Source organism: Harmonia axyridis, chromosome 5 (genome assembly GCF_914767665.1).
Source record: "Harmonia axyridis chromosome 5, icHarAxyr1.1, whole genome shotgun sequence".
In the NCBI taxonomy this organism is placed as follows: Eukaryota; Metazoa; Arthropoda; class Insecta; order Coleoptera; family Coccinellidae; genus Harmonia; species Harmonia axyridis.
The window spans coordinates 12,745,817-12,773,541 of record NC_059505.1 but is presented as its reverse complement, the minus strand read 5'-3'; the positions used below and the strand labels follow the sequence as shown (position 1 = coordinate 12,773,541).

The following is a 27,725-nucleotide window of genomic DNA, read 5'->3' as shown; positions in this document are numbered from 1 at the left end:
GTTATTGCCGATATACGGCCACAAATGTTGGAAAAAGTAATCGAGAATTAGACGTTGAGATTGGACTACATCCGAGCCAGCCGTGGCGGTCATATGCCTGAAATCATATTTAAAATGTAATGCCACAACATTATCTTGCGGATAAATAAAATTCATGTCAATCGAATAATCCATCGTTGTTTTATTGCAATTTAAAGTTCTATAGCTCTAAAAAAAACACCCTTTACCTATTTTTATTTTCACGATTAGTTTAAAGCGTCTATCCGATGCCAATTAAATTTGAGCTTGGCAATCTTTTATTTTACTCCAAAAAAAAGTTATTTTCACTTAGTAAACATTTTTGTGTCAAAAAGTATGTCTTGCTTTATTAACTGTTTTTGCGCCCATACCCTTCAATTTGACGCCTCGGCAAAATTGCCAGAATGCGCCTGGACGCCTGGACTCATGAAAAAACAAGCGCTCAAAAATGCGCGATAGCGAGTCAATGCTTCTCTAGATTTTTTAATGATTATTAGAGATATTCTCCTAGCGTGAAATTTGCATTATATTTTTTGTTTGAAATAAAGCAGAAGATCGATTCTGTTAAAAATACTTAAGATACACATATAATACAGGAATTATTTATGGTTATTCTATATTATGTATTGCGGAAAACTCATTATCAGGCAAGAGAAACATGTCCACCGTTTTCAACCTCAAATTGTATAGGAGCGAAATTTCCTGAGCAATTATTTTCCCGTAGTATCTACCAATATGGCAAGAACGCAAGTTGAACGGAGCAATATCCTCTAATCATTTAGCCTACTATCATATCAACATACTGTTTAAATTTTCAATTTAATCGGTAGTTTAACTTGAACAAAAAATATTCGAAACAATTGTAAATATTGCGATGGAGTCTGTATCTCACGATGAAGAGATCAGTACTTCTAGTGGCACCAGATAGTGCGCGTTGCTCGTAGTGGTCAAGCTGAAGATTGATTTGATGGTTTTTGTTTATCCAAGCAATGGATATAGGTGGAGTACTCACCGAATTTTGTGGATCAGAATTTTGGGTGTGTATATTCTCAATTTCTCAAGCTTTGTAAATCAATAATTCAACGAATTTTCATTATTTTACCATGGATCCTACCCCCTTTTTGTAATATTTTCGAAAAAATATTTTATGTGAAATAATCTACGGAAAATGAAGATAATATCTCCTTCAATTTTTTGTAGCAATTCAATTTGATTCTTCGAAACTATCAAACATGTAAGATTTATAAACCTACCTTATATTTATTTATTTTTGTTAATTGAACAGTTATTTTGTTGATGCCATAGTTCAATTTTCTTTTCTCGAAAATTCATATTCTCGATTGAGTTTTTGAGTTGAATTCTAATTCTTACACAATTACTATACCTATATCCGGATATTTTCCTACATCATACTTTTAAGAATGATATGAATTTAATATACATATATTTCCGCTGATTACTTGTAAATATTAATTTGAAGGAAATTTTATCTTGAAAGTGTTCATTACCTATGATTATAGACTAGCTAGTTCACGTTTTCAATTCCATTAATTTGTTATATTTCATCCAAGTTTATTGTTATGATAATGTATATTTTTGATATTGTGGGAATCGAAAAACTAGTATCTACTTTTTGTTTATATTTCAGTTAAGTGTTCCACCTACATATCGAAAGAAATCGTTAACTTCCTTTAAAGAATCTCCAAATTTATTTCAATAAATCGATCTTTTCATCTTGAGAATTTGACATGAATTTCGAAAGCTAAAATTGGGATAATTTCATTTAGTAGGTATACCTACTTGATGTTATTTTATTCAAATTGTTCATTCTCTTTTATTGCAAAAAAATTGATTTAACTGTAGGTAAATTATTTTAATATTGAAAAAACGATTATATTTTACAAGAAATCAAAGGATGTTTACTTTATTGCAAAGAGGAAGATATGCCCTTGATGAAAATCAATATGAGACAAAAGACCGCCACGGCTGCGGTTTCAGCACCATATCCTTTTCATAAGATTTTCCATGACCAATTCGCACATTTGCGGCTGTATGACTTCGATTACTCCACAAATTCCATCTTTGAGCTATTGAATCGATTGTGGAGTAGGTATCCTTATAAACCTTATATTTCACGTGGTCTCAAAGAAAAAATTCTAAAGGTATTAAATCACAATATCTCGGTGGCCAATTGTGATAACCTCTTCGAGAAATAACAATACCATTAAACTTTTCTTGCAAAATTGGGATTGTTTTGTTGCTTGTGAAATACTGAATTCTTATTTATCTTACGTTTGTACATGAGTATGCCACATATAATATGCGAAAGAGTGTTCATGGAGCTTGGAACTGTTCTCTAGTTGATGTGAATATCCATCATGAGCATGGAAAAATTCACACCCTCAAAGGTAAACCATTACCATAACCACAAAAGCAATATTAAATGATCTGATATAAGAATGAAAGTTGTCTTCATTGCATCTTGTGGTGTGCATAAATAACAAGATATCATATTGCTTCAAAAAATATATGCATTTTGCGAGTGAAAATTTTGAAATGAGAGATCAGAAGTGTTACCATCTCGGAAGCAAAATTCAAATTTTCGAGAGGTACTAGAGAGATTCCTAGAATCGAAAATGGGGCAATGATAATTAATATTATTACAGTTATCACTGAAAAGATCAAATTTGGACTAGGTAGAATTAACCTTGACCATAAATCTATACAGGGTGTCCCGGGAGTAACTATACATACTCAGAGGTAGAGTAGGACTAGGTGAGTACGGATTGACTGCAAAAAATTAATTTCTGCCTTTCCTAAGAAAGCTACAGGGTGGGTTTGAATATTCATGGAAATAATGAAACCATCATCAGCACCAAACTTTTCGGCGGAATTTATTGAAACTTGGGATGTAATTGACACACGCAAGGGTCGAGTCGGATACTTGATAATTTTTTCAATATTTCAGGACTGGACTCATTACTTCTCATTTGAAGTATTCTGGTTGAAAATATCACTTTGTATTTTGAATTTGAACTCTTTGTTCATATTTTCAAAAAAAACATAAATTCAGCTTCAATATTAATATGTTTCTGACTCGACCTCGACATGTGTCAATTACATCTCAAGTTTCAATAAATGCCGCCGATAAGTTTAGTTCTGATGATGGTTTCATTATTTCCCTAAAGCTTTCCTTAGAAAGGCAGAAATTCATAATTTGCAGTCAATTCGTACTCACCTGGACCTACTCTACCTCTGTTAGGAGTATATACAGTTACTCCCGGGACACCCTGTATAACTGCTCTGGGAAAAACAACATGTATAATAATTAATATACCCTAGAAATTAAGGTAATTCTGTCGTAGTTCTTTTGCGCTTTGCGATATTGACTGTTTTCATTATTATGAAAAATCAGTCAAACTGACAATCAAATCGCATGGAAAATTTCAATATGGACTGTCTCTAGATACCCGATGCTACTAATTGCTTTGATGGTCACTTGTTCTCGTGATCCATAGATAGACTAAATGTATATTCAAATTTAGTCATTTCAAATTTACTTCGTTGACCGTTGATAAGACTTCTGTGGATTTTGATACCGCATATTTTCTAGCAATTAAGCTGTGTCTTTGGAAACTTTATGGAATATCGCTGTACATTTTTCAGTGATTATCAGAAAATAAATTAAGATTGTTATTCAAAATTTTCACCTGTGAAAAAAAAATGCTTTTGAGCGTTCCTCAATTCATGCCACAATTGCACCCTTGAAGAACTGTATACCTTAATATACAGGGTAAGAACTATTTAGAAGGGCACTACAGGGATATCGAAAACCATTAGAGATACAGGGTGGCTTAAATTACAAAAAAGTTGCGTTATTTAGAGATTAGTGTTTGAGAACAAAAGATCTGCATGGTCGCAGTTCCCGGAAGGCTTACCGAGCCAAAACGACCCCAGTTCAAATAGGGTTGGTGTTAACAGATCCAAAATACTGAAAATCGAGATTTTCTTTTTTTCTGTATAACTCATTTGTTTGTGGAGATAACTTCACGAAATTTGGTATGTGGTCATTATCCAATATAATGGTGACGTCAGATTTTTTGTTTATTTTTCATTGTTCAGACGCGATAGTCAATTTTTTTTTCTTATGGGACGCCATACTGGTTTTCCTTCTGAGGTGATAAAGAAAAAAATTACGAAATCGACAATGTATCACACTCTACAAAAATATCGAGGCTAGGTACGCAAATTTGAAGAGGTGTTATGTGAAATCATCACTTGACTATCGCGTCTCTGAAACAATGGAACACAGAAAAAATCTGAAGATACCATTAGTATCTTCATATTGGATATTGACTTTAAACCAAATTTCGTGAAGTTATCACTAAAAACAAATGAGTTATACAGAAAAAAAAAGAAAATCTCAATTTTCAGTTTTTTCGAGATATCTCGGGAACCAATGGAGATATTTCGGATCTGTTTACACCAACCTCTCATCCTTAAATAACGCAACTTTTTTGTAATTTAAGCAACCCTGTCCTTCTAAAGGTTTTCGATATCCCTGTAGTGGCCCTCTAAATAGTTCTAACCCTGTATATAAGATTTACCATAACGTCCTTATTGTGGGTTAAAATTCTGTTGATATGAGTATGATACTCATGTAATTCGTCATGATCATTCGAGTGATCACGATTCGAACCACTGTGTGATATTACACATCTTTATACGCCAAATTTGTTATCACTTGAATATTAATTTTTCTTTCTGTATTCTGTTTGAATTTTCCATATTTCTGACGATGCTATCAACACGTTTTTTGCATTAAGCTTGAAATGGTAATTTGTGTATACAAGCAGAATCCCAAGACAATCGGATCAGTTGTCACATAATTCTTTTCTAATGTTCTTCTTGAATTTTCTATAGTCCTATTGAAGTGATCAGTTAAAAGTTTGCACGAAGCTTAAAATTGGTTGGTAAATTGTAATAAAAAAATCTCAACTCCATCTGTTCTATGGTCAGGAAAATATTGGGAATTTTTTTCGATGATCTTCTTGGATTTACTCTGGTTCTGGTAAAGCTATCAACATAAAATTTTGCATGAAGCTAGAATTCATTATTCAGAATCTAAATACGAAAATTCATTCTAACCAAATCTGCAGTTTTGAAGTTATCTATAAAACAAAAGAGCGAACGTCAATTTTTGCGGAACCCCTATTTGCAAACTTAACCGAGGCATATACAAATGCTGTATGAGCTTATTCTGACCCAACACGAAATCTTCATCTGAAAAAGTTTTTATAAGGACCGTTTACTGCCCTAACTGAATACTACCCTAACAAATTTCTTCAAACTCGAATAAGAAGAGTAAAAGTAAGGATGTTGACCTAAGGTGCGAAAACATTGAACAAAAGATAGGAATGAAACAAAAGTTGTTAAGAATAATCGCAAATGTATATTGCGAGTGGGAATTAATAAATTAGAATTAAGTTTCTGCATAAAATTACTGTTAGCAGTCAGTTCTATTTCTTCATGCTTCATGACCAAATTCTTGATTAAATGACGATTTTCAGTTACCATCATTTAGGTACATACTTGACGACTTAAGCTAGAGAAGTTGAAGAATAAAGATGAGCCAGAGCGAATCTTTCACCACATGTCAACCGCTGTTAATGCATTGTACCTCCCATGATTGTATCTCAAAATGTTTTCAGTGCATCGTTGCACCAAATTCCATTTGCGATGTAGAATTTTAGACAGATTCATAATTCCATATTTATTTCCCGTGTGAATTGATAATATGTATATAGAACACTGAGCAATGAAAACAAATTAAAAGACAGATAATTCTGAGACTTCCTGAGGATATGAAGAAAAGTTCTTACCAACATAATGACAAAAACGATTGCTGTAATTCATAAGCCAGCTTTTTGTATGACCCAATGCTGCTATCTACTTCTGGGTAGAATATAAACCCAAAAATATTTCATTTAATTATAGAAATCCAAGTTATTCAAACCAGTCAGTGCTGACTTTATTGATATCAAGATTTTATCGGGAAATTATAGAAAGCACTGACGTGAAGTCAAATATTTCACAAAGTTGTTCAAATTCGTATGCCTATAATATTTTCAATAAATTTTGCAAAAATCTTAAAGAGCTTTCTTTTGGGTGTACCTACACAGATTTGATTTTGATCTCGAATTCTCCATGAGTGAAAATTTAATCCAATCATATAAATCTACTCTCGCCTCATTCGAATTCGAAAATTACAGGCATTGGGACAAAATAATATTCCACTATTTCTCTCTGGAGCAGCACGCAAAAGTCGAATAACTATTAGATGAATCAATAAATAAATGCTAATTATTTCACGTGACATCCTTAAGAATACCTAGGTTCCTGATATGCTTTGTTAGTGTATTGATATTTCTTTTCTGGATGATTCATTCAAATAATCCAAGAAATATCCGAAACAACATTATAATGCATCGAGTTCATTAACTCATTTCGAATGTACAAAATATTGCTTTTCTCGCCTTCCTAGAATCCGTCAAACAAAAAGTCATATATCATTGCAGTATCATAGTAGTGTTTCATATTGACCGGTGAAAAATTATAAATCTTCCTTTTGACTCATAAAGGTATCAAAAATAATATGAAGTTGAAACAATTAATATTTCGAAAACATGATTGAATCATAAATTCAATTGTCAATCCACGTGAGTACATTCTTTCAAGGTTGAATATATGAGTTCAACTGAGTACATACATACTATCATTTATTTTTGTTTGGTACGACAACAAAGTTTTAAAATGATAATCGAATTATTTGTAAGAAGAGAATTTATCGCTAAATTCAAAATCTGCCAAACTATATGTATCACCATGAAATATTCTCCTATTCTAACATTGTAGGACTAATGTAAGTATAATCATAATGTAAATATAATTAGTCAAATCATAATTTGGATTCTCTATATCTACGTCTTAAAGTTCACTTTCAAATACAATATTGTAATTCATAAAGGAAATAACAATATCATCGATTTGATACGTGCAATTCGTCAGAAGTTCTAGAAGTGATTTTTCAGATAAAATATTGAACAAAAGTGAGAAAGAATGATTGTTTTATATGCGGATGGCTCGATTTGTTTGACTTCATTTCTATAGGATCCTTATAAATAAATCATTTGAACAATGGTCTATGAAATATTCTTTGCCGCTTTTCAATATAAGATACTGGCAACTATTATATAAAATTGTCTGTCATAAGTTTTGTGTTAACATTTCTTTACCGTTTCAACGATCTGTTGGAACATTGATATGCTCTATTTTACGCTAGAGACTATCGATTTATATGAGGTTTTCACTTTTATTCATTTCGAAGAGGTTGTCATTACGAAAAGTCCTTATTTATGATCTTTTTCGGAATGGACAAAAATAATGAGATATATTTATTATTGAAGAATAAATATACACATGATAATACTTTCCGAACAAATATGTATTTTTTAATGAATTTTCACATAAAAATATTATACATAATAATAATATTCTTGTCGAAGACAGAAAATGCGGTTTTTCTAAAATTGAAGATAAAGACGTGAAACCATATTTTAAATTATTGCATGTGATAGAAAAAAACGGTAAATAAAAGGAACGTTTGAAATTCCATCACACATCCTGAAAAGTGGTGGTATCCCAAAAATGCTGAGGAGAGAGGAGTAGTTTAACTTTGGCAGATCACAAGAATGAAATATGGTTCTTAATAGATGTCATAACCACCATAAAAAATTCAAACAGAATATCGAACAAAAAATGGGGAAGCACTGAAGTGATGCCAAAAGATTTTGGGTGCTCATTTATTGATGCGTCCTTGGGACCACATAAGTTTAGATTTATAGTTATGTGGTTCCCAAGGACGCAGTTGGCGTACGAGTCAATGAGTGCTCGAATGCTTCTGATATCACGCCAGTGATTTCTTCATTTCACATAAGCTTAAGCTTGTTCTAAGATTAGACATTTTTGCGGAACTCGTGTCTTGATTAAAAATATGATCTGTAATGGCTATAAACCAACATCTAATGTTTTGATAAAATTATTTATCTATTTACTAGACTGTGAAATCTATATGATTTCACGAATACTTATCAAAACCAATGATGTTGACCTATAAATCTATCAACAACAATAATTGTTCATTTACATACTAAAAGTAAGATGAGGGTAAATATATACACTGGATATATTGCGGTTTGAATAACGATTGTAAATTTTGGAATTTGACCAATTTGAAAATCAATCTTATCATCTTGAATATGACAGTGTGGGAATCTTCGAAAGGGATGTACAAAGATTTATACATATTCTTTGATTTCCGGAATTCATGAGTACACACGGTGTACAATTTTTAAGGTCATGTTCTGAGCTGGGGAAATACGTATTAAAAAATAAAATGCAATTTTAATTCACTATAATGTTCGAAATTATTACGATTATTATTGATATAAATTTATTTATGGTCATTTTTATGGAGCCGATATAAATTTTATGACTTTTTCTTTGTTTTCACTTTTTTGTTGATACTTAAATCGAAAGATTTGTTGGACAAGGATTTCACATGAAATTTGCTTTGATGTATTTGATGTGAATGTCTCATGGAAATAAATGCAATTAGGTTATTTTTGATCTACTATTTTTGAACATACACCTTTCAAGGTGAAATTTTTTCCATCCGATTATTAGTCGAAGATTTTTTCTCCAAAAGTAATTAACATAAAATTTGGTATAAAATAAGTTGAAACAAATGAACGTTATTTCTAGAGCACAATTTTATATACTTATCTATTACTTACTAAGGGCCAGTTTCATGATGTATCCGAAAAGGCTCTCCTTAGTAAATACCGTTTCATTAGATAATCGCCTTCATATGGAGCTTGAAAGTGGCTTCGGTTACATGAATATCTTCCGACCTTTTAGAGAAACTTTTTTTTTTGTTCGTTAGTGTTAAATTTCATAAAGTTGGCTACTCTGAGAACTAATGATTTATTGTCTGCATTTGGCATAAAGTATACAATTATAGTATTCTATGTTCTAATAATTCTATGTTCTGGTGATACTTCATAGAAATTGAAATTTTGTCTATAAAGTGGAAGTAAATAGATGAAGGTCCTCAATTTCAAATATGATAATTTTAACAAAAAAAAAATTGTGTGGTAGAGAAAAATGTGTGATGGAAATAATACAACAGAATGAGGTTCTGTTTTGAAGTCATAGAGCTTGCTTAAAGAAAATGATCTCTGTCTTGCCATACATGGCCAATATCGGGACTTTATGAGGAAGGACAACACCACAAACCTTTTTCTATCCTCAAAATTGTTTTATGAAAAACTTTTCATTTGTAAAAAAAATTTCTCACGGAAAACGAGACTTAATTTTAACTTTATGAAACTGGCCCAAAAAGTGCTTGCCAAAAGTGCCTTCCTCTCAGGTTTTAACAATGATATTTGGAGAACGTGAAGAAACATACCTTACCTATGCCCTATTCATCGTATAGGCTACTTTTAAATGATATCAACTCTTCCTACCAGAATGAAGAGTGTGATATTGTTTGAAAGGTATACAGGGTGGCCACTTTTTCAATGGGATTGTATTGGTAACTTTTAAACCATAGGAGTTAAAAGGTCGGTCAAATGGAGAAAAAGTTGCATTCATAGGAGCATTGTCAAGCAATTCAAACAAATCGAGATTATCAGGGCAGGTTATTGAGATATCATAGAAAAAGTAAATTCTGTCATTGTGATTTTTCTTTTTTTCCCACTTTATTTCAAATATTATCAAAAAATGTTTCAGGAATTTTTTATTCGACAGTAAATTATCCTCAATTTGACGTAATCAGATTTCGTATCCAACGTTTCGTACTCCCTGGGCCACCCTCAACCTCATCTTTTTCAATACGGACCTTTATATTTTATGACACTTTTCGAAATAACTTTTAACGCTGAATTCAACGATATATCATACAATGTCATTCGAAGTTGATTTTCGGGTGAATTTGACCCTTATCCAAATTTCTTTGGGTCGGATCTGTATTACATTTAGGTACTTTTAGTTTAATTAACAACATGTAATACATTTCGATGAGAAAATCAACTCACTCATCTTGAACTGAATGGAACATATTAGAATCAAAGCAAGAAACAAGTAAAAATTATTTACATATTTCAGTTCACACTAATTAAACGGAACTATCATTTAATCAAAGAAAATCAAATGATTATTCGAAAGTAACTACCTAAATGAAAATTAATGATATCTCAAGAATAAAATTCATGATACTACGAACCCGAGATTCTTCGCGAGAAGATTGAGAATGTATTGGAAGTTATTCAAGGAGATGAAATAAGCAAATGTATAAGAAGTATGGGTTCCAGAACCTTAAAGTGCATTTTACAAAATGATGGGCACTTCGAACAATTACTTCATTAATTTTCATTTACTTCCGAATAATCATTTGATTTTCTTTGATTGAATGATAGTTCCGTTTAATTAGTATGAACTGAAATATGTAAATAATTTTTACTTGTTTCTTGCTTTTATTCTGATATGTTCCATTCAGTTCAAGATGAGTTAGTTGATTTTCTTATCGAAATGTATTGCATGTTGTTAATTAAACTAAAAATACCTAAATGTAATACAGATCCGACCCAAAGAAATTTGGATAAGGGTCAAAATCACCTGAAAATCAACTTTGAATGACATCGTATGATATATCGTTGAATTCAGCGTTAAAAGTTATTTCGAAAAGTGTCATAAAATATGCAGGTCCGTATTGAAAATAATGAGGTTGAGGGTGGCCCAGGGAGTACGAAACGTTGGATACGAAATCTGATTTCGTCAAATTGAGGATAATTTACTGTCGAATAAAAAATTCCTGAAACATTTTTTGATAATACTTGAAATAAAGTGGGAAAAAAAGAAAAATCAAAATGACAGAATTTACTTTTTCTGTGATATCTCAATAACCTGCCCTGATAATCTCGATTTGTTTGAACTGCTTGACAATGCTCCTATGAATGCAACTTTTTCTCCATTTGACCGACCTTCTAACTCTTATGGTTTAAAAGTTACCAATACAATCCCATTGAAAAAGTGGCCACCCTGTATATTGAAAATATCTTTATGGTGATATATAATTTAGCACAATTTGAACATTTGTGGTGAGTTTTCGTTTGTTTTCTGGGTTGAAAAAAGATTTTCTTCCATAAAAGCTTCATTGCAACGTTCACAGTAAATGTGTTATTTTCTCAAAAAAAAAAAAATGGTCATCTGTGGTACTCCCTCTTTCTGAGAATTGCGGTATTTCATCCAGGGATCACTGATGGAATACTCAGTTTGGCACTCAGTGATCCCTGCCAAATACACCTATTATCTCCATAGCGGACCATGGTGGCTTTGCTGTAGCACAGTTGGATTTATATACCAAGCGGTGCTGATTTACCGGGAAATGCGTATCCCACGATGTCATCTCTTGGGAAAGGAAAGAGTTACCATACTGAAATAAAATGAAAATAACACCAAAAATCTTAATTATAATCAATACAATACATACAATAATTAAACTTCGGAGTCATTAAATAATTCTTCGATAACTCTCCTCATTATTGAATATTTAGTACCTACCACTGAATCATTCAATTTACTAAAAATCTCTTTTTTTTTTCAGAATTCTTCTCTATCATGGCACACAAACAACCCTGATCTCACAATATGTTTTGAAAAGACTGCACTGACTCTCATCCCTTGCTCAGTATTATGGATTTTTTCAGCTATAGAAATTTTTCACATTTCGAAAAGCCGGGAGAAACATATACCATGGAATTGGAGAAATGTTTCCAAATTAATAGTTCTTTTTACAATGTGTATTATCACATTGATGGAACTTGTTTTCGATATTTTGTATCAAAACAAAATATATCTAGTTGATGTGGTCACTCCATTGGTGAAACTTAGTAGTTTTGTAAGTATTTGAAATGGATTTAGTAAAAATATTCCTTGCTAGAGGTACATTGAAAAAGTTTGAAAAACATGCAAAAATGTGAAGCAGCAAATTATATTCCATAAATGTCTAGTTTCGGAAATTGAATTCGTCGAAACAAAAAATAAATATTCAAGATTGGAATTTGAAAGTGACTGAATTGAAGAAGCAAAAGAAGAAGGAAAATTATTATACATATGTTAGTTTCTTATGATGTTACGCTAAATTCCAATACTTAAGTATGAATACTTACACTGAAAAAAATGGTTTCTGTCATGTATAAAGGGTTCACCAATAAAAGGTTTTATTTTGATTAAAAAAAAAACGAATATATTTTAAGAGAAATCGATGCAAGTTTATTTCATTGTGAAGAGGAAGGTATGCCATTAACGATGGAAACGTCACGTCTAAGGTTGTAGCACCATATCCTTTTTATGAAATTCCATCTTTAAGATCTTGAATCGATTGTGGAGCATTGGTAGATACCTTATATCGTGCGTGGCCCCGAAAAAAACAGTGGTAAATGACTGGTGGCCAATTCTGATGACCTCTTCGAGAAATAACACTGCCAAAAACTTTTAGCAAAATTTTAGATCACAGCTTCAAAAGTAACAGCTGCCCAGGTAGCGAGCTATTCAAAATGAAACATCTTATTGAAAAACCCTATAAAACGAAACTGATTATCCTAGCTTACTAAAGTCAGAACACGTTGGCCTAAAGAATTTTAGAAAATATGAAAAACAAACGATTAACGTTGAAGGCATCTTAACAGGTTATATGTCCTCGAAAAAAAAAGCAAATTTTCGATCATGGTTCATTAATATCTCTTTCATCGCAAAATATACCATAACATGAAAAAGTTATACAGGGTGGCCATTTGAAAACGAAACAGACGAGATTACAGACGAAATAAAGTTTTTCGATAGAAATGCTCGGACAGGTCGATTTCTGTTTCGAGGGGGACAACTTAAGATGTAGGTTACGGACGCATAGCGCTTCAACCCTTGCTGCTACAACCCCCACCCCCAATTTTTGAATAGGGAAGATGGAGTGTGTGATACCTCAATTTAAAGGTATTTTTATACTGATTTCAGCACAGTAATTGTTTTTTCATTTTATGCATTAGTTCTCGAAATATTCATGCGTTAGTTAGTTAGGAAGGAAGCCACAGTCATGGTTGTTTTGAAGCTCAAAATGTCGATTTTTCACAAAACACTACAAGTGCCATGAAAACACTACTTCATTTTCAAATACTTAGTTAAGAATATTTCGAGAACTAATGCATAAAATGAAAAAACAATTACTGTGCTGAAATCAGTATAAAAATACCTTTCAAATGAGGTATCACTCACCCCATCTTCCGTATTCAAAATTTGGGGGTGAGGGTTGTAGTAGCAAGGGTTGAAGCGCTATGCGTCCGTAACCTACATCTTAAGTTGTCCCCCTCGAAACAGAAATCGACCTGTCCGAGCATTTCTATCGAAAAACTTTATTTCGTCTGTAATCTCGTCTGTTTCGTTTTCAAATGGCCACCCTGTATATTGAATATTATTATGGAAAAATCTAAAAAAGGCAATATACCTAAATATATTGTATAATATGAGATATGAACTACCATTGTTCATAACTACGCCATTGTTGTCGGTTAGTTTATCTGGTGACGAGTTTTTTTGATACGATCCTACTAAACATTCCATCATGATATTTCGAGTGATCATTTGACTAAATTTCAACCTAGTCAGATGTCTTGATACGGAAATATTAGTTAATTTTCTAGGTCTCTCCGTTCATTTCCATTTCCGGCTCAAAATTCGAAAGTGCAGACATCGTGATAAAAAAATTGAGCGAAGTGTTAGGGGATGTTATTTTTTTTTAAGTTTGAGTTTATAGGTATTTGTACCTCTACTCTTATTGTAACAATAATAATAAATAATAATAATAATAACTACCTCTCAAAAAATTGTAAAGATTTTTAACGGAGAGATTCAGACCTAGGGTCTAGGTTTCACTAAAAATTTGGGGATACATAATCAGGAAATTAAGAATTACTCAAATGAATTTTTTTCTCTTTCAGACGCACAAAATCGCAACTGCTTATTCATTAAGTTCCATTTTCTATCAGTATAAAAAGTTGATAAAATTTTCAAAATTTTAAAATTGACGGTAAATATCTATAATTTTGAGTTATCTTCCTAATTTTTTTCACATATTCAGTTAAGGATATAGTGAATGCGTATATCGTATAAGCATTTTTCAAGTTTGTAAAATATTCAATTTTTTGTTTTTCACCAAAAGCTGATATGTCTGTTTAAATGAACCTCGTATCATTTAAGTATTATATACATAGATACAAAGTAAAGTTGTTCATATCTTCAGAACTATTCAAATTTCAAGAAAGAATAATCTTTTCAATTATTTACATCTATTTACAAAGCCACACTTATACAGTACAAACTCAGTATTGAGAAGATCCTAATTATGTCTTAATTACAAGTTTCTCACTACGGTACTGAATTTCGTCTTTAACTCGTTTGTTGATTACTCGAAACGTCTTCGTTTATCACGTCTTCGTCGTACTTCGAGTTTTCGGTCGTCTCGTCTTTGATTTGTTCGTGACACGTCTTAATCTAGTCCGCGAACCGTCTTTACGTCGTACGTCTTAAGTTGACCGACCGAACTTGACTCGTCTTCGGCTTAAGTTGAACTGTGTTCTCTGCCGATTGGAACTTACCCTGTCTCGAATATCGACCTCCCTTCTCTCGGCTTGACCACACCCTTAGGGAAAGTACCATCCCCTAGTCCAATGAGAGCTTTGCCGTACCGCCCACAAAGATCTTCGCGGATTCCTGGAAATCGAATATTCTCGAAGGACTCGAACCTGATACACAGATGTGACACATCTGGTACGACCGTATTATCTTCGAAGTTTCTTCGAAGTAAATCTCTTCAAGATTTACAACTCCATGACATATGTTCGACATCTCGAAGAATCCTTTTTACATCCTTTTTACATTATATGTACAATAACAATTCGTTCCCTGTAAATTCATTGAAACCGTCATGCCTTCGACACTTGAATAAACTAATAGGTCTTCAAGCATCCTGTTGACCATCTCAATTATTTACAGGGAACAATAACTGGATCCTACATACATTCAATGCAAGAAAATTAAATTTCTAATATATAATATTCAAATGAAATATCTAAATTTAATTTTTTTTTCAGATTTTAGTTTCTGTATTCATAATCTACAATCGTAAAAAAGGGATTCGTTCATCAGGTGTGCAGTTTTTTTTCTGGCTTATATTGGCAATATGTGGATTATTTCAACTTCGTACAGAAATTAAGAATTTGCAAATCAAGCATCTCCATTCCTATCCATCCTATTTATTTTATACTATTTATTATTCTTTCGTTTTATTATTATTATTTTTGAGTTCGTTGAATGACAGACCAGTTCAGAGTTCTGCCAAAAAGAACAAAGTAAGTAATACTATTCTATTCTTTATGAAGGATTGTACACTAGTTGATCATAAGCTGACGAAATTTTATTAATTTTTGCAGAATATCTGTCCAGAAGAAGAATGCTCTTTTCTATCTCGTTTATTCTTTTCTTGGATAGAAACTTTGGCTTGGAAAGGTTTCAGAAAACCATTAACAGATGAAGATCTTTATGATTTAAGGGACCAAGATAGTGCAAGGCATGTAGTAGTGAATTTTGATTACCACTGGACTAAAAAGCTACACAGGTATCTGTTCTATTCGCACATCATCTTTTTTTTTTATATTTATTAAACATCTATTGCTTCATTCTAATATATCTCAATTCTCTATAGACACATTAAAGTTTTGTATTCTGTAGGAGTAGATAATTTTTCTTTTTCCATTGAATGAACAACTTATATTACATCTTATTAGTTCTTCATACAGTAATGTGATTTCCAAGGGTGCGCGAAGCTATTGAATGAAAAAGCACTCTACAGCCATAGCTGCCAAATCAGTGATTTTCTCTTTCTTCTTTGTATCTCTCAATGTGAATTTTTTCTTAGTTCATTCTTGTAGGGTGTACCTACCTCCTACCTTTATTTGTTTCTTGTGATTCATTAGTCCAGTCAATATGTGTTTTTCATAGAAAATTTTTGGGGTAGTTTTGATTTCTTCGATTTTAAAAGTGTTTTGGCGTGCTTAATAGAAATCTAAGGTTTACCAGCAAATTTCCTGACGAAACAATGAAAAATGAGCAATTTTTCGTGAATGACGTTTTAATGCTAAAACAAAGTAAATAAAATTTCCTATAAATTTCTGTTAATAAGGTTTTTCTTCTGATAAACCATTCTGGCTTAAACGATAGCTGAAAAATAAAATAAAAACAAACATTTGTAATAACAAAAAAAGTACAATTATTGAGAATAATACGATAAACTAAAAATAAAATCATATTCTGTTGAAAATATCGGGGAAAAAAAGAGAAAAGATAACACATCTGCGAACATAAAAAAATTATTTATGACTCACTGAACCTATCCAGTTTGCAACTACAACAGTAATTTTTTAAAATTTCGTTTTAAAAACACGCTCAGAGATGTTTTTAAAACGAAATTTCATTTTAAAAACATCTCTGAACGTGTTTTTAAAACGAAATTTCAAAAAATTACTGTTGCCGTTGCAGGGTAGATAGGTTCAGTGAGTCATAAATAATTTTTTTATGTTTGCATATGTATTATGTATATATTTTCTCTTAATGCTCCTGATATTTCCAACAGAATATGATTTCATTTTTAGTTTATCGTATTATTCTCAATAATTCTACTCTTTTTGTTATTACAAATTTTTGTTTTTATTTTAAGAAGGTTTAGTAAAAATAGCTATGCTAAACTTCGCCTCATTCGCCCATTTTATTTTGACGTGTGTAACAAACAAAATACAGTCACGAAATTTTGTGGCAAACCTCAGATTCGGATTCAGCATCCCAAAAAACAAATGAACTCCATCTAAATTTTCTCGTAAGGGCCCAATTGACTAGCATGTGGACGCGAATTGTTTATGCCATTGAGTATATACTTGATGTGGAAGAGAAAATAACCCAATTTTTGCACTAACTTTCATTCTGTCTAAGTATTCACAATTTTGTTTCAGAAGAAAAAAGTCGACAAACCCCAAAGTTTCGGTTTTGCCTATCTGCTTAGAAGCATTCTTGTCCACGTTTATATTCGGAATTTTACTAAAATTTAGCAGCGATTTATTAGCGTTTGTGAGTCCTCAAATCCTAAGGTAAGAAAAAAATACATATTGTACATATATTTTCTTTAATCAAATCAAAATATTTCAGCCTCCTAATAAACTTCGTCAAGGAGAGGGAAGAGCACTGGAAAGGTTATTTCTATGCAGTATTATTGTTAAGCACTGGCATCATAAAATCCTTACTTTCCGTGCAATATAGCCAGAAAGCTAACGTTATTGGCTTGAGGATAAGAGTAGCTCTCAATGCGATCATCTACAGGAAAGCCCTTAAACTATCCAGTAAAGCACGACAAAATTATACCATTGGGGAAATAGTGAATCTCATCAGCAATGATACAAAAAATATAGCTGATCTTCCACCAAATTTAATATCCGTAATATCGGCCATTCTACAAGTGATATTGTCATTATACTTCCTATGGAAAATATTAGGTATTGCGGTTATATCAGGTTTAATAGTTATGATACTTATGATTCCAATCAGCAGTTTCATCTCGAATAAATTGAAGAATCTTCAAATTAAGAAGATGAAGAGCTCAGATCAGAGAATAAAGCAAACAAACGAAGTCTTGAGCAATTTTAAAGTTCTGAAGCTCTATGCTTGGGAGTCAATTTTTCACAGCAATATCTTGAGGGTTAGAGAAATCGAGTGTCAGCATTTGAAGAATACCGTGTTTTATAATGTTGGATATTCTTTTGTTTGGTTATGTGCTCCATTCTTGGTAAGCATTGATAGTGCATTCATAACTTTATATTTGAGTATAGTTCAATTTCAGGTTTCTCTCGTCTGCTTTGCAACGTATGTTTTGATTGATGACAAAAATATTTTGGATGCCAGAGTGGCTTTCGTTTCTCTATCGCTTTTCAATATTTTACGGGTTCCTATGAATCAATTGCCTGCTACCTTTAGTGATATTGTACAGGTGAGTTTTAAGCTTTCATACAATATTATGAAAATGAAATTTAATTTTTTTAGGCGTCAGTTTCCTTAATGAGGGTGAATAAAATGCTCAGCAACGATGAATTGGATCCGGATGATGTCACACATTATGATGACTGTAAGTATCTTCTTCCGAATCAATGTTGGTGGCTTTTGTAAATATCTCCAATTATGAAAACTTGTTATAGTTAAATTTTATCTATCAGTAACTGGACCAGTACGTAATTCTTCATTCCAGTTACCAAGGTACTTTTATTACTGTGAATATCCCAAAAATTCATTCAAATAAGGTTTTATCAAAATAAGACGTTAACGTGCATTTGCAAGCTTCTGGCTTTCTTATGCCTTGTCACTGAGGAATTGGTGAAAGAATTTCATTAGGAAAGGATATCGTACTTTTTACAAGATACATACCAGAATTTCACGTTATATCACGTATGGTTACGTGCAGAATGAGTTTAAAACAACATGAAAATGAGCTCATTAGTTCCTCGTGAAAATCAATCAACAAAATTCCATATTATTTACAAAAATATATTTTCTTGATATGTATCGGACAAAATGACATACTATGTTGTTTTGTCCGATACATACTTTTTATGATATTGAAGCATAATTTCAGAACAAAACTAATATCCATCTTAAAACTTATGCATATTATTACGTCATAACATTACCAACAAGAATACATTAAAAAAACAATGAATATCGTAATGACACTCTCCAGAAGCAATTCAGAAACCAAGTGAACAAAAAAAATTCAACCGACGCGACGTAATAGTAATTTACGTAACAAGTCCGGAAAATAGGGTTTTTTTGGACGAATAGACAAAATTCCAGGACGAGCGTAAGCGAGTCCTGGAAGTCTGTGAGTCCAAAAAAACCATTTTCGGGCGTGTTGCGTACAATATTTTTTCGGCAACCATGTAAAATAACACTATCGCTGCTGCTTTCCATATTTTATTGCGATTGCGATAAAAAAACATGCAAATTTTTGACAACTAATTTCATATGAACTGTCAGCCGGTACCTTGGTTGCTATGGATTCTATGATTCTTTTCTGGCCTAGTCCGGGAAGTACGTACTTTCCGGACTAGGCCGGGAAATGCTACTTTCTCAGAGAAAAAGCGTCCGGGAAGTGAGCACTTCCCGGACGGTTGCCGAAAAACACATTTGTAGCTATTGCACCAGTGAAACAGACAGTAGGATGTCAATTTCTTCGCAGGATTGCCATCATCACTAGCAGAAACTGAATCACTATGTGAACCCTGAACTATTCGTCAACACTTTTGAAAAAATTTAAAAGTTCATTTTGTCCGCATATATGTCCGTTTGTCCGCATTTCCCCTACAATTCTTATCATTGAATAATAGTTCTTTTCACTTGAAACACTTTTTGTATAATATACAATAGGAGAATCCAATTAACTCTATAAGTATCATTTCATTTACGAATTTTAACCAGTTTGTGCTTTTGATAATATGGAAAAATTCTTTCTGACCTTCAAAGAAATAATAAAATTATAGGGTACCTTGAATAAAAATAATCCTCTTCCAATAATAAATTTGATGAAGTAGAGTCAAATATTTTCTTAACAAAGTTCATTCTCATTTAACCCTGACTATAATTTGTAGCAGTTTTCAAAGAACAGATATGTACCTAAAATCAACTATCAAGGATATCATTTTGAAATATTTCAAATTTTTGCAGCCTTTCCACTGACAATAAAAAATGGAACGTTCGGATGGGGCGAGGAACCAACTCTGAAGAACATCAATATATCTTTACCAAAGTCTTCTTTGACAGCTATTGTAGGCAGTGTTGGATCAGGAAAAAGTACCTTCTTGTCAGCATTTTTGGGAGAAACACATAAGTTTTCAGGACAAGTCAACACTGTGGGAAATATAGCATATGTTCCTCAACAAGCTTGGATACAAAATGCTACTTTGAGAGAGAACATACTGTTTGGAAAACCTTACGATCGCATGAAGTATCAAAGAGTGGTTGGTGCTTGTGCTCTCAAAAGTGATTTCCAAGCTCTACCCGGTGGAGATAATACAGAAATAGGAGAAAAGGGAGTCAATCTTTCTGGTGGACAACGGCAAAGAATAAGTCTAGCGAGAGCTGTGTATGCAGATGCCGATATTTATTTCTTGGACGATCCTTTGAGTGCAGTCGACACTAGAGTTGGAAGACACATTTTTGAAAGGGTTATCGGTCCAAATGGTATTCTCAAATCGAAAACTAGAGTCTTCGTAACACACAGTATCACATATTTGCCCCAAACTAATGAAGTGATAGTATTGAAGAACGGTGAGGTGTCAGAACGTGGTACGTACCAGCAGCTTCTGGATAAAGAAGGCGATTTCTCAGATTTCCTAAAGACTCACAAGAATGAAGATAGTAATGATAAGTCTAAACGTAAGTTATTATTATTCATTTCATTTAATCAGGAGGATGATAAAAGATTGTGGAATTTCATGGAATATCAAATAAACATATGTTGGTCAACAAATTCATGTTTATTTAACAATTACAATCGTATAATACGGTATAAACAATGTTTCATTTTTAAATTAATAAAAATGAACTATTTCCAAACATGTATGGTACTTGTGGTCTAGCAGACAGAATATGAAAGAAATTATTTCTTATTTTTATACATTTTTATTAATCTGAAAATGTAATGAACTACAGGGTGTTATATTCAAACCAATTTCCGCTAGACAATAAGTATTTTTGATAATATTGTTAATTTAACTAATAAAGAATGTTACGCGTTACTTTATAAGCACATTCAAAACTATTGTATTTTTGTCCACCCTGTAACAATTGGAATCAACATGTGATACATTTTTGGAATTAGCTCAGCTAGAGTAATCGGAAATTTGAGACAAAATGGGGGTGTTCCATTTAAAACAAATGACGGTGACGTCATTACTCGAAAGTAATTCACCCTGTATATTAAATTATTATTTTGAAATACGGTAAATTGAAATAAAAAATCGACGTGTTTCAGGATTATTTCTCAAAATGTTTTGTTTAGCTAAAAATGAATTGGTTCCATACTTTACGGACACAGTGTATATACACTGTGTCATATGACATAGTTTTGAAATTCAGTAAGCTATGAAGCAACTTCATAGCAGTTGTAGAAAAAATACATTCTGTCAACGAAGGCAATTTTGGAATGAATCATTTTGATTTTTTTGTTCACATTTTATTTTGTGGGAGTTTACTGGCTTTTGCCGCTTTTAACAATCGAACATTTTTTCGCACTAAATGCACAATACACTATTATAGTCCAGTAGATACATACATTTTACCTGGAAAAAATTCCTAACTCAATGAAACTTCTACAGGTTGTTCGGGGAATTGTAGGATGACTCTGTCAAGTTATCCAACACGAGGACCCTGTGCTAACTTGAGGAGGGCCGAAGAACCTCAACATTTTTGGACTTTTTTCGGTTTTTTGCTCCAACTTCTAACCTAATGAGTTTTTTACTAAAATGTTCATTTTTAAAGTTGAAACTACATGCTCTACAACTTCAAAATGAAAATTTATGTTGAAAACTACTTAGTTTAGAGGTTATGAGCAAAACACTGATAAGTCCGGAAATGTTGAGGTTCTTCGGCCCTTCTCAAGTTAGCACAGGGACCTCGTGTTGGATAACTTGACAGAGTTATCCCACAACACCCCTGAACAACCTGTAGAATTTTCATTAAGTTCGGAATATTTTCCAGCAAATGTCCTCTCATTTTGTATTTGTTTACTGAACTATTACGGAAGTAAATAATGATAGCTTCTACAAAAAATCAAATTCTGACTTTTAAATCCATTACAGAGCACTTGCGCACCCAGAAAGCAGATTCAGCAGTGGAGTCTATCCAAATGTCATCATCAGTGATGAGTTACGACAAACTTCTTTTGTCATCGCAAGATAATCTTCTGGATGACAGTCGACTGACTGATATAGAAAAACTAGAAACTGGAAGCGTTGGATGGGATGTTTATAAGTATTATTTGGAAACAATTGGTTGGAAAATAATAACTGCAGCCATTGTTTCCAATTTCTTTATGCACCTGCTCAATATTGGTGGTAAAGTGTGGTTGAGTGTTTGGTCAACTGATCCAAATATGGTTAATAATGGAACTAATGACTACAACAAGACACTTTTCTACTTGGGAGTTTACAGTACTTTTGGATTTGGAAAATGTTTGTAAATTTGTACATGATTATTTCAATACATATTTAATTGATTTTAATCTTTCAGCATTGCTTGGAATTTTTGCTGTATTAGCACCACAAATTGGAGGAGTATTCGCCGCCATCAAATTACATCAAGGCCTTCTTCACCGAATTATACACGCACCTATGTCATTCTTTGACACAACTCCAACTGGAAGACTTATATCCAGATTTGCTAAAGACATTGGGACAGTGGATTACAAATTATCGGTGTATCTCTATGAAGGAATAAACAGCTTTTTCATTGTGAGTTGTACAATTCTATACTAGATAGTATTAAAACGTATCTGATGCATCGCGCGTTGTATGAGTCCAATCGGTTTCCACTAGATGGTGTTAGAAAGATGAGATTTCATTTCTACAAAAACTTTCCTGACAGTTTTGCGATAAGTTAAATCAGTTTCGTTTGAGCCTGCGTCAAAGATGGACACTGGAAAAGAGAAAATACGCTCTATTTAACAGTTTTTTTTCCGATGGAGGAGAAAATGCAAGCCAGTCGGCTGAAAATGTAAATAGTGTATATGGTTCTGATTATGTAACATCCAATCATGCGCAACTTTGATTTCGTAGATTCCATTCCGGTAATGTGATAGATGCACCACGCACTGGAAGGTCAATTGCCGAAAATGTAGATGAAATCATGGAGATTGTCGAGTCGTGTAAGCACTGATTCGATTGCCGAAGTGCTACAGATTGCATAAAAAACCGTTTAGAACCATTTACATAAGGCTGATATAAAGAAGAAACTCGATGTATGGGTACACACTAGTTAATGCAAAAAAATTTCCATCTGCGCATCGCTATTGAATCGCTACAAAATCGACCAATTTTTGAAGTGGTTGGTGACTGGTGCTGTAAAGTGTACGACAACGTCAAGCGAAAACGGTCTTGGTCGAAATGCTGTGAGTCAGTGGAAACGTTGGCCGAGCTAGGATTGACAGTCAGGATGGTTTGGCTATGTGTTGAGTGGGATAAGTAGGGAATTATCTACTATGAGCTGCTGCCCTACGTCACAGTTGTGAACTCGGAACTGTACTGTCAACAATTGGACCGTTTGAGGAAAGCAATCGCTCAGAATCAGCCAGCTTTGGCCAATAGGGAAGGAATTGTGTTCCATCAAGAGTACGCCAGGCCACACATCGATAGTGACTGGTCAGAAGCTCCTGGAGCTCGGTTGGGAGGTTCTAATGCATCCACCTTATAGCCCGGACCTGGTTCCATGTGTTTACTATCTGTTTCTGTTCATGGCAAACAATTTTGCTGGTGAAAAATTCGCTTCAACAGAGGCTTGTGAAAATCGAGTGTCTCAATTTTTTGCCAATAGGGACGAGGGCTTCGATGAGAGAGGCATAATCAGACCATTCCAACTATTGTAATCAAACCCTTGTTTTCATGCAAAAATAATGGATATCATTTTACTACACCCTATATAAAAGCTATTCGGAGAACTACAGTATTGTTGAATAATTTTTGGCATGTTCTGTTCCAGTTAATACATCAACGGACTCATTCAATTTTCTGTTTTTTTGCAAACTTGTTCTTACTTTGATAGTTATTATGCCACTCGCGTTAAATTCACTTACACATGCGATACAAAAGATATTTGTACCGACGTTGATGGTCTGTCAGTAGCCCCCTTAACTGAAAAGCTCAGGGCCAACAAATGTTAACCTTGATGTTTTTTTGCAAGTTATTTTGTCTTCTGTAGGACAATGTCTCGGTACCCATAGTAGAGTTACTTAATATCGTAACTATTGTTCATTGAAATATATTAAAAAGTTGATGATATAATCTCAATATTCTGTCCTTTTCAGGTCATAGGAACGTTAATTGTAACAAGTTACACTGCTCCTGTTTTCATAGCAGTCATCATACCGTTGGGTTTGGTTTATTATTTGATTCAAAAGTTTTACATAGAGACCTCGAGACAACTCAAACGTTTAGAAGCCATTTCCAGATCACCTATTTATTCCTTATTCAATGAGAGTGTTGCTGGTGCACCTGTGATACGAGCCTTCAAAGCAGGTCAGGCTTTCACGAATGACTTCGAGAGAAAATCGGACTTCAACAATTCCTGCTATTACCTCAGCATGATATCGAACAGATGGATGTCTCTAAGATTAGAGATATTGGGAAATCTTATAGTATTCTTCTCAGTCATGTTTTCCGTTACAGTGAAACATTTAAATGCTGGACTTCTCGGATTATCTATAACATACGCTTTAGAGGTGAGTTGTTTTTTTTAACGTTTGTTTCAGGGGAAGAATTTAGTCTGTTCTTCCCCTTTCATCTTTTAACAGTCAAAAATACTGGAAGCTTACACGCTTCATAAACCCAATTGAATTCACTACAAAAATGGTGCCAATTTTGCATTCACAGTTCGCAAAACTGAAGTACCTTCTCGGACGGCAATAGTGAAACTGGTGGAAAAATTTGAGCTTTTGGGAAAAGTTCATCATGTGGGTCGCTCAAAAACAATTGAAAATATTGTTGTAACCCGTAGGGTTAAATTTATTTTGAAGAAGACGATGCTATGTGTAAAGAAACTCTCTCAATTTTGCAAGAGAAGTTTCATGAACGCGTTATTTGTCGAAGAGATGATCACAATTGGCCACCGAGATCTTTAGCCCTTTAACTATTTTTCGTTGGGATGACGTGAAGAATAAGGTCTATGCTAATGCTCCTCAATAAATTTTGAAACGCAATGAGAAGGCCTAAGAGTCATATGAATGATACAAAAACAAGGAAATTGGGTGCCGTACGAGTTGAAGCCGAGAGGGGTTGAACGGCGTTTGTTTACTTGTGAACAGCCAAATACGGGAGAGATTTCTGCAGCGTATTGAGAATGGAAAAAAAATTGCTCCATTACGACAATATCCCGGTCATGCTTCCACATCAACGACCAAACCGAATATTCAAGTTCCAAGGTTATGCTTAGTATTTGGTGGAAACAGCTCGGCGAAGAATATTATGAGTTGTTAAAATCTATTGAAATAATTACAGGCGATCGTTATCGAACGCAATTAATGCGTTTGAACCGAGCATTGAAAGACAAACGGCCGCAATCCAATCAGAGACATGATAAAGTGATTTTACATCATGACAATACTCGACCCCATGTTGCGAAAGTGGTCAAGACATACTTGGAAACGTACTGTACGCCTATATTCCCGTCGTATTCTCCAGACGTCGTTCCCTCGGACTATCACTTGTTTCTTTTTGCCTGGCGAACCAGCACTCTAGGCCTTATGAAGAAGTCAAAGATTGGATCGATTTGTGGATCGCTTCAAAAGATGACCAGTTTTTTCAACGCGGGATTCGTACGCTGCTCGAAAGGTGGGAGAAAATACTGGCCAGTGGTGAACAATACTTTGAATCATAAATGTATAACCAGTTTTTTACAATAAAGCCTCGAATTTTGGAAAAATCGGCGAAAGACAAATTGTTCGCCTATGTATTTCAAAATGAAACCTCTTATTGGAAGACTCTGTAAAATTATCGCTCGAATGATCCTCCCAAATATTAGGAGGTTCTGATAATCAGAACTCTATATCCTAACCTATATCAATTTCATCATAGTAAATCACATCTAACATATCTTTCATACAATATCATCATACAGTTCTGTGGTCGTCAAAGGCGCATTGGACACAAAAGCTCAAAAGCTCCTGACAGCAGTGTTCATCTTAAATATCTATATTGTTATTTCACTGTTACAGATCACTGAAACTTTGAATTATTTGGTACGAATAGCTTCAGAGGTCGAGACTAATATCGTATCAGTAGAGAGAATAAGGGAATATGCACAGGCATCTCAAGAAGCCCCTTGGGATAACCCAGACGTTCAAATTACTCCTTCTTGGCCAGATAAAGGTATTGTCGAATTCAAGAGGTTTGGAGTTAGATATAGGCCTGGATTGGAATTAGTATTGAGGAATGTGAATTTCAAAACCAATCAAAATGAGAAAATTGGAATTGTAGGGAGAACAGGAGCTGGCAAATCTAGTTTGACATTGTCCCTATTCAGGTGAGATATTGTTTGGCTTTTGTTATATTCTGTTTCTAGGATGTTTGTACAAGTTGACTGTTTATCAAGCCGCAGCATAGCCTTGTGACCATCCCCACTTCGCCATTGAAAAATATCACTCGTTTATTCGATATCGTATTGCGCAGTTATTTCGCTTGTTGCACCTTTCCACTGGGCCATCAGCATTCTCTGAAATAATGTTGAATATCATCCCAAATGTATTTTTCAAACCTTTATATCTATATGAAACAAAAACAACACAGTCTTTTTTGCACCAAGAGTGTGATCAACGTGATCGAGCTCATTATGGGACGTTTTATAGGGTGACTTTTTCAACCACCATATTACACTGAAGAATTGATACTGTAATCCATTCCATTTTTGCGCATATGAAAATATCTTCTGCTATGAGATTATTTCTAATATGTTTTATATTACTGAAAATCGGTACTATTTCAGGATCTTAGAGGCAGCTGAAGGGGAAATTTTGATTGATGGAGTCAACTTGGCTACTTTAGGACTACAAACCTTGAGATCACGAATAACTATCATTCCACAAGATGCAGTACTTTTCTCTGGAACTTTGAGAATGAATCTAGACCCATACAATAAATATACAGATAATGAAATATGGCAAACACTTCAACATGCTCATTTGAAGTCGTACATACAAACATTTCCCGAAGGACTGGAACATTTAGTTTCTGAGGGAGGAGAAAATTTTTCAATGGGTCAAAAACAACTGATTTGCCTTGCGAGGGCTTTACTCAGAAAAACGAAAGTGTTAATTTTAGATGAAGCAACTGCAGCTGTCGACTTGGAAACAGATAATCTCATACAAATTACTATAAGAAATGAATTCAGTGAATGTACTGTTTTAACTATAGCTCATAGGTTAAACACTATATTAGATTATGACAGAGTCATAGTATTGAACAAGGGCACGATAGAAGAATTTGATTCTCCTACAAGCTTATTAAAAAATAAGGGTTTATTTTATGATATGTGCAAAGATGATGGAATTACTCAGTGATCTGAGATCGTCACCTGTATTAAAAAGCCAATTGTGATATCGATTTTAATTCTAAGTTTTACGAAACTTACCTATTGATTAGAGATACCTACCTATACTGATGTTTTTTTTTTTTTTTTAAGCGTGCAATATCTTTTTAGGTAAATATTTTATTAAATAAATTTTATTTTTGTTTATA

The 27,725-nt window shown here is 33.4% G+C and overlaps 1 protein-coding gene across 5 annotated transcripts; it reads left to right on the top strand.

Moving 5' to 3' along the window:
• Window positions 1–751: 751 nt before the first annotated feature.
• Window positions 752–27,725, top strand: LOC123679829 (multidrug resistance-associated protein 1-like). Of its 5 annotated transcripts, none has more exons than XM_045617339.1 (14): window positions 752–1,055; window positions 11,744–12,037; window positions 15,282–15,539; window positions 15,621–15,805; window positions 17,196–17,327; window positions 17,386–18,019; window positions 18,074–18,220; window positions 18,274–18,355; window positions 19,948–20,658; window positions 22,083–22,454; window positions 22,513–22,733; window positions 24,302–24,715; window positions 26,207–26,514; window positions 26,974–27,725. In XM_045617339.1, the coding sequence occupies exons 1-14, from the start codon at window positions 1,008–1,010 to the stop codon at window positions 27,545–27,547; spliced, it is 4,380 nt and encodes a 1,459-aa protein (XP_045473295.1). In that variant the 5' UTR covers window positions 752–1,007; the 3' UTR covers window positions 27,548–27,725. The 5 variants fall into 5 exon arrangements, with proteins under 5 accessions (XP_045473295.1, XP_045473293.1, XP_045473296.1 ...); XM_045617337.1 differs by having other exon boundaries at window positions 753–1,055; window positions 17,193–17,327; XM_045617340.1 differs by lacking the exon at window positions 752–1,055 and adding an exon at window positions 6,835–6,940 and having other exon boundaries at window positions 17,193–17,327.

Coding starts and splice junctions, on each gene's coding strand:
- LOC123679829 (XM_045617337.1), top strand. CDS start 1,008: ATGGATATAGGTGGAGTACTCACCGAATTTTGTGGATCAGAATTTTGG. Junction 15,540..15,620: donor GTTCTGCCAAAAAGAACAAA/GTAAGTAATACT, acceptor TAATTTTTGCAG/AATATCTGTCCAGAAGAAGA. Junction 22,455..22,512: donor TACTTTTGGATTTGGAAAAT/GTTTGTAAATTT, acceptor TTAATCTTTCAG/CATTGCTTGGAATTTTTGCT.